This window comes from Chionomys nivalis, chromosome 16 (assembly GCF_950005125.1).
Source record: "Chionomys nivalis chromosome 16, mChiNiv1.1, whole genome shotgun sequence".
NCBI lineage: Eukaryota > Metazoa > Chordata > Mammalia > Rodentia > Cricetidae > Chionomys > Chionomys nivalis.
The window spans coordinates 27843434-27851581 of record NC_080101.1 but is presented as its reverse complement, the minus strand read 5'-3'; the positions used below and the strand labels follow the sequence as shown (position 1 = coordinate 27851581).

General features: G+C 52.3%; 1 protein-coding gene across 1 annotated transcript; it reads right to left on the bottom strand.

The window, feature by feature from the left end:
- Positions 1 to 5358: 5358 nt before the first annotated feature.
- Ccl19 (C-C motif chemokine ligand 19) lies at positions 5359 to 7423 on the bottom strand. The gene is made up of 4 exons (XM_057791116.1): positions 7174 to 7423; positions 5937 to 6069; positions 5654 to 5747; positions 5359 to 5563 (listed from the first exon to the last, which is right to left on the bottom strand). The coding sequence occupies exons 1-4, from the start codon at positions 7232 to 7234 to the stop codon at positions 5543 to 5545; spliced, it is 309 nt and encodes a 102-aa protein (XP_057647099.1). The 5' UTR covers positions 7235 to 7423; the 3' UTR covers positions 5359 to 5542.
- Between the last annotated feature and the right edge of the window lie 725 nt (positions 7424 to 8148).

Genomic DNA, 8148 nt, shown 5'->3' with positions numbered 1-8148 from the left:
ACCCTAGAACCTGGAAGTATCAGCCTTATGTGGTTGAAATCATTACAATAATGATGCTTTTATTTGCCTTCTGTAAGCAGGAGGCACTCCATGAAGCCGGAGACAAAATTCATTCAGCCCATTATTGGGTTGTCAGCTAACAGGACAATGTTTGTCACGAGTAAAATTCTGGGTTGCAGCCAGTGGTGAAGTGCTACTTTGATGAAAAGAGATTTGGTAGGACCCTAAGTGATGACAGTCCTGGAGGCCCTTAACGTGGAGAGTCACACTCTGACCCTCAATGCTGCCACACTGGGAGATGTCACGGATGTAGGCTATAGAGAAAGTTGAACAGTGTTTCTGGCCTTTCTTGCCAGGCTCCTTGTCTGATGGTGGTAGAGTTTCTGAGGGAAGTGGTGATCATGGGGAGAATTTGACATCAGTGGTGGTCCTGTCATTGATGATTGACATCAGTGGTGGTCCCTGTCATTGATGATTGACATCAATGGTGGTCCTGTCATTGATGAGAATTCGATAGGTACCAGGACTGCTCGTCAAGGCTGGGTGTTCTCAAATTGCTGAGATCTTCACGGCATTGGGATCCTGACTAGGAAGGCTGGCTTTCTTCTGGGGAGGATCCTTGAAGTGATTGCCTGATGGGCATGTGATTGTGGTGACTGAGGTGTTGATGGAAATAGGCTCAGACTTTCAGGGATGGAGAGTCTGAGATCCACAGCTCTGGGCGATCCAGTTGACTTTGAACTCCGATGTCACTGTACCTGGTATTAAAAGGTTTCCCATCTCTACCAGGTTGGAGACCAGGATGGCTCATGTTTTCTTCCCAGTGGAGCCAAAGGAAAGAGCTCAAAGTTCTAGGCACAGAAACAGGGTAAAATCTCCCTGGTCCTCAGAGTCTCCTTCTGCAGCCTGTCTTCCGCCTGCCTGCTTGAAACCATCCAGGAAATAGAAGTAGTTCTTGCGATCGTGTCCTCCAGGAGACCATCCCTCCGCTGTCAACACCAAATACTTGGTTCTTCAGACTGGTCCTGGCAGTTAGCACAGAGGCCCTCAGTGCCCTGGCCCATCAGAGGGTGGCCCTGGCCCTTTCTAGAAACCACATACACAGAACCCCAAGTTTTCTGAACCCCTGGGCCCGCCCTTCCATTTTCCTTTCCTCTTGGCATCCTGGTCTCTCCCCTTCTTATTCCTCGGGAACACGGAGAGGCGGGCGAGCTCTGCAGCCTAGTCCCACATTCCATGGGAAAACTGATGCCGCGCAGATTTCCTTGTTGCAGCCCTGGAGAATCTCACTGCCCTTCTGCTAGAGAGTGTCAAGAGGCTGGGTGCTCTCCAGGGGCCATTTCTATTTCTGGGTTCAAGCACTGCCTGGGTCTTCCAGCTTCCCTTCTTGTTGTTTCCCCCACTCAGCTCTTCCTCGCAAGCCAAAGCCACTCTACCCCAGCTAGACAACACAGCTCTCTGGCCCCGAGTTCAAGTACTGCTGATCAGGCAGACTTGGGCTTCAGTGGCAGCTTTGCTACGTATTGCTTCTGTGGACCTGAGAGGTCACGCTACTTCTCCGTACCACAATTTCATCGTATGGCACTAATGGTACCTACCTCATAGGCTGCTCGAGGTTACAGTGATATAATTCAGATAAAGACCTGGGCTTGGAGACTGGTACATGGTTGCTCTGTGGGAGTGGTTAAAACTTTACATCTGGCCCTGTCGTTCTGTTTCATCTACGGCATGGGCCAGTTCAGAGGTGGTATGTGTAGCATTCTGGGACCAACCTGCCCTGCTGGAACCCCAGCTCTGCCATTTTCCTGCTGTCTAGCTTGGGCAAGTTACCTCCCTTCTGTTCCTCTTTTTTTTTTCCACCTACAGCATGAAATTGGTCTTAGTCCCTACACCAGTGTCCAGCACCTAGAAAGCTACAGAGCCATGCTCATCCACGTGGACCAAGCCTGGGGGACAGGGCATCTGGGAAGTCTGGTGTCCAGAGAAGTGCCCATTCTTGGAGGAAACTCCCCAGCTGGAAATCTTGCTCCTTTGTAAGACTATTTCCAAGACTTTCTGCTGATTCTGAATTTCCCGGAGGGTAGAAGAAGGGGGTGGCATGGGGTGGGGGCTTGCCGAGAAGTGGAACCCGAGATTATCAAAACCGTATGGGGTTGATTCTGGCCAGACACTTAATCCCACAACAGAGGCGGCTCCGACTGCCTTGAGAAACGGGTGTGTGCTGTGCTGTGTGTATGTTAGGAAGGGACTATGCTCAATTTAATTTTTTGTTAATCATACATGTGTTGGAGCTTATTCTGTGCCAGCCACACAAAGCACTGTTGGAATGGATGTGGACAAGGCTCAGTCTCTTCCCCAGGGAATTCTCAGCAGATGTTGATGGCAGGAAGCTTCATCTGAAAAGGCTGGGAGCTCCCTGAGAAGGAGGGACATTAGGTGACTTTGGCAAGCTGTTAGCTTCAGGGACCCTGGGCCTTCAGGAACCATGAGTCTTTATGACAGAAGGTATCAGCCTACTCCAGGTCTTGAGCTTGTAGTTGGTGCTGTGTGCCCCAGGGAGGAAGATGTCTGTGGAGAGTGTGTAGCAAGCCTCCATATCCTGCTTGGGGAGCTAGGAATCCATGCTTCCTGTCAGAGAGCTAGCACCTTTGTCAGAGACAAGCAGGCCATCCTCATCCGTGGATTCTAGACAAACTGGAGACAAACTGCTGAGAACGTTTGAGCAGGAGGAGGCAAGCCCACCCCCCCCCCCCATTTCTAGAGAGACTAAGACCCAGTGCCTGAGGAGGGGGTGCGGTCATTACAGCTTGGGTGTGGGAAGCAGAGGAAGCCAACTGGAAGGTAATGGCTGGGGGAGTTATATATACCGGTAGGGGAGGTTATATGCCTGTTTCTTGTGGGCATTCACTCCCTACATTCTTACTTTACCAGGCTTTCCTAGTCAAGCAGGAGACTATTTGACGTAAGGCATGCCACTAGCTCCTAGATTTTCTTTCTTCCTTAGCCCTGGGGTCCTAAGAAGCGGGAACATTTCTGGGTATGTCGACTATTGGGGAAATGTAAAAAGCTGAATGTTTAGTGTGAGATCAGAAGGTCCAGGAGTCAATTCTCTGGAAGGACCCAACAATCAGGCCCTTCCTGCTGCCGGACACATGGCACTGCACCCTTGTCAGGTCCTTCCTGCTTCCGGACACACGGCACTGGAGCCCTGGGCTGGAGATTGTGGAGGGAGCTTGCCCAGAGTCAGTCAGTGATAGGGTGGAGACAGGGCTGTGAGGCAGGCCCAGACACTGGGATCAGGATGTGCTCCTTCACCTCCCAATGTCAGAGCCGTGGAGTTAATGTCCAAGGGTCTCTGTCCTGGCAGCATCTTGGGCTGGCCTTCCATGCTTGCCTCTTCTCTTCTTTCTATTTCTCTGAGGCCCAAGACACCAGAGGGAGGATTTATGCCTGACATCTCAATGCCCCTGGGACCTGAGCAAAATCTGAGGCAACCTCTCCCACCCTGTATGCTTATCTGTTGTCTGTGGGAGGCAGAGAACTCCTCGGCTGGGCGACTCTACAGACAGACTAATGGATTGGTACACCGGAAGTGGGTATGGGGGCGGTGGGTGGGTGGAGGTCAGCTACAGGCACGGGTGCATGAAGGGGTGGGTGATTTACGTCAGTAAAAACAGTTTTCTAGCCATAGCAACTGTTCTGGAAACCACCCTTTGGGACTCTGAGACCTGAGATACTTGAGGTTTTGAACACCTGTCTGTAGAAGCAAAGAGGCTGCCACACTTCCCACAGCCCAAGGCTCTCTGCTCCTCCTCTTTGCCCCATTGTAACTCTCTCCCACCCCCCCCCCACACTCCATCTCTCAAACACCTGGATGCTTGAACACCTGTCTGGACAGCAGAGACAGGGGTGTCTGAGGGCCGGAGAGGGATGGGGGAACATGATCCCCTCACTTCAACTTCCCCTTAGTCTTGTCCAGCCAGGCCTGGCTTGGTTACTGGCTGATGTCCATCTGATAAAATGATGGTTTCTCTTACCAGACAAGAGAAAGAGAATCTGTCTGACTCTAGGAACTTGAATTTGCCAGTCCCACTGGACAGGCCCTTGGAGGTCATACCCTGTAAGCTTCCATAGGAAGTTTCCCAGGGACAGAGCATTACTGTGGGCTGTTCCAAGAGCCACAGGGTCTTTGTCCTGCAGATAAGACTCTTTAAGACTCAGTGTCATGTATGTGCACAAAGGGGGTGGCCTGTGTGCATGAAGGGCGTGGCCTGTGTACGTAGAGGGGGTGGCCATGAGGTTCTTCCGTGCTGAATCTTGCAAGCGTCCCTGGCTGCTCTTTTCTTCTACCCCATGGGCCTGTCTTCCTTCCCTGATCCTTGGGTCCCAGTCAGTGTCTTTGATATCTGGCCCCAGGATTGCTCTGATGGGGTAGGGCCCTGCTCAGGCTGTCTGAGACAGAGGGCTTATCTTGAGGTCAGATTTAGAAGGGCTGGAATGGAAGATGGGGCCTACCCTCCAAGGCTGCTGACCTCTCTCTCGTATTTGTTCATTCTCTAAGCCAATGTGTATTGACTCCCTTCCTTGTACCAAGCGATCTGTTGGAAACCAACACAGATATGACCTTTGTCCAGGGAGAAGGACAAACTAGCAAAGTAGGTTACTGTAATGAATGCTCTGTGTGTGTGTGTGTGTGTATATATATGTGTGTGAGCGCATGCGCGTGTGCAGGTGTGTGTGTGTGTGCGTACAGGTGGTGGTATGTAGGGGAGAACAAGGGGGGCAGAGCCATGGGCATTTGGGAGGAAGCAAAGCTACCTAACCCAGACTGAGTCTGGGATGCTTTTCTGGAGGAGGAAACCTCCAGCCCCGGAACAGAAGTGTGGGGGGAGGGGGAAGGGAGAAGAGTGCTGGAGGGAGCAACATGGTGGCTAGGAAGTTCTCCTGGACAGGAGAGCTGCATCCTCTGCCCCTCCTCTTATCCCCATTGAAGCTTCCCTACTCCTCATCCTTGAGACACCTGGACACTGAAACACCAGCCTGGATGGTGAAATCAGAAAAGTCTGAGGCTTCCGGCGGACTTTGTTCAGCTGGCTGATGCAAGCTTTGTGTGGCTGAATAGAGAGTGACAGGCTGGGGAAAGATGAACTAGGTCCTTGGTGGGACTGGCTTTGGAAGCGGCAGAGTGTGAGGTGGAGGCCGATGAACAGATTGCTTAGAACTCAGGGTGCAAAATATATGCTGCCATCCCACCTCCTCCCTTCCTATTCCTGTCCTCCTGGGGAGAGAGTGAGCAGACAGACAGATCCATGGGTACCAAGCAGCTTTATTGAAAGTCCTGCAGTCTAGCCAGGGAGAGGCTGTGCTCCCGCCACACAAACCCGCACATTCACAATGATGCTCTAGACACAGCCCTGGCTGGGTTAGGTCTGGAGCAGAGCATCAGGAGGCCTGGTCCTCTCTTCTGGGTCTTTGTTCCTTGAGCCAGGGTGATTCATATCCCTTTGTTCAAGACACAGGGCTCCTTCTGGTGCCGTCATGGTTAACTGCTGCTGTGTTTGCTCTAACGGAGGAAGGAGAAGCAGGGTCATGGGCTGGAATCTTGGACAGGGGTTTGGAGGATGGAGGCGGGGCTGAGGAGGGTCAGGCTTGCCTTGGCAGAAGACTTCTTCAGTCTTCGGATGATGCGTTCCACCCAAGGCTGGTCTGGGGGTGCGCAGAGTTGGTAGCCCCTCAGTGTGGTGAACCTGCAGCCAGAGGTCAGAGGGAGTGAAGGCCTGGAACTCAGTTTCCTAGAAGGCTCTAGAATGAGGGGCAGAGGCTCGGAGGCCATGTGTGGGGACCTGCTTCTGGGACTTTATTGAAAGGTGGCCTCGGCCATGGGTCCAGGGATAAGGCTGACGGGAGATGGGCTAGACATTCTCCCCACAACTCACACAACAGCAGGCACCCTGCAGCCATCCTTCATAAGAAGGTAGCGGAAGGCTTTCACGACGTTCCCAGGGATGGGGCGCTGGGTCACAGACAGACAGCAGTCTTCCGCATCGTTGGCACCCCCAAGAGCTGGGGCTGAGATAGGAGAAAGAAGGGGAGAAGACGTGGAGGCCATGAGGAAGGAAGGCCGCAGCCCTAAGTGACTTCAGCAGCGTCTCTGTGTGAGAGGGAACTGGACCTGGTATGCAGCCACCGTGTGCCACTGTGGCCCTGGCAGCTGTGGGACGTATCGTAGTCATCTAAACAACCATTTCTCTATGTCTTCTTGCTGCCCTGGCCACACACCCTCTCCTAGATTTTCTCCATTTTCACCATGTTTCAGCAAACAGTTAATGGTAGTCACAGTGCCGGGACAGGGGATGCTTGCCTCGGCTGAGGGCCTTTGCAGTCGTATGAACTACTACATAGCCAGCAGATGTCTGTCGCACCGAGAGGCCCGGCTGTTAGGGAAACTGAGACTAAAGGATCGATCGCTTGAGCCCAGGACTTTGAAGCCAGCCTGGGTAACGCCAACAGACCCTATCTCAAAAACCAAACCTTTAATCCCAGCACTTGGGAGGCAGAGGCAGGCGGATCTCTGTGAGTTCGAGACCAGCCTGGTCTACAAGAGCTAGTTCCAGGATAGGCTCCAAAACCACAGAGAAACCCTGTCTCGAAAAACAAAACAAAACAAAACAAACAAACAAACAAACAAAAACAAACCAAACCACCAAACAAGGCCCCTAAAAAGAAACAACCAGAAGGGAACACGTTGTTAAGCACACCTGCTTCAGCGTTTCTCATTCTCTCAAACTGAAGCAGGCAACATAGCAAAGCTCTAACCCACAACCCCGGTGGTGGGATCGAAACCAGGGCTTCAGACACGACACACACTCCAACTTAGTTATGCCCATAGGTTCCTTCTACTGCCTGGAAATGGAGGTTATCATATCAGGACATGAAGCCTGCAGAGAGATGGGCAGCTATAGGCCCCAGGATATGCCAAGAGTGGAGCCACATTGGAACTCAGGGGTACAGGCACCCTCGTTCTGACAGGCACACACAGAAGACACAGGGAACCCCTAGATTCACTGACATGAACTTGCAGGGTCTTTCATGAGCGTCGTAACAGTCTGAAATTGAGACATTACCCACAAGCCATTGTCGTCCCCCCCACCTTAGTTATCACCTCAGCCTTACCTGGGAAGGTCCCAAGAACCAACAGGCTGAAGACCAGCAGTGGGGCCACACGGGGTGCCATGGCGGGTGAACTGAGGCAGGCCACAGAGAGTGCGTAAGCGTGAGAGTTCTTGGGTGTGTGCAGGAATCTGTGAGAGGCTGAAGCACTGCCGGGTGTGCAGGGGAGTTATCGGAAGCACTCGGGTGCCCTGGTGTGATTTGAGAGGGTCCAGAGGCAAGAGGATGTGAGGCCGTGTGAGCCCCTGTGAGCCCTAGAGAGCCTGTACGAGCCTCTGTGAGCCAGTAAGAGACTGCTCCAATTTATGCCCTTGAGATTTCTTTCACTTTCTGTCCAAAAATTCCCTCTCATTTGGGTCTTCCCGTTTATCCCTCTCTGCCCCCTTTCTTTTGGCAAAACATGACCTTGGCTTCCTTCTTCCCCCACTCAGTGGCTTCCCCTCTGCTTTCTTTGGCTTTAGCTCTGAGAACTTCAACAGTCTGGGCAAAAAAAAATAAATAAATAAAAAATAAAAATAAAAAAATAAAAAACGAAAAGCACTGTGTCCTGTCGGCTCCAGGGAGAGGGTGTGTGCTGTCCTCTGTTAGTGCCACTGGCATTGTCTTCTTAGGCCTGGGCTTAGGAAGTGCTGTTAGGGTGGGGTAGTTAGGGCTGCGTTGGGAAACGGAGCTGGAAGGGAAGGCTCCTGAGGACAAGGCCCAGGACCCTGATCCTACATCCTGAGCCCCTGCATCCCAACCACCTGAGCATCTGCAGGCGTTTCCCGTTTCCCCAAATCCAGTGCCTAGGTCAGAGCAACAGCTGGAAGGAGCCTGGACCGGAACAGCCCCTGCCATCTTTTCCCTTCTCAATCCTGGGAACCGAGAGGGGATTTCTAAGGAGAGGGGCTGGCCAGCTCCTTCTGAGACAAACCCCTAAATTTCAAGGAATTGACAGATGAATGATTTCCCACCCTTGAGAAAGAGATGAGACGACCT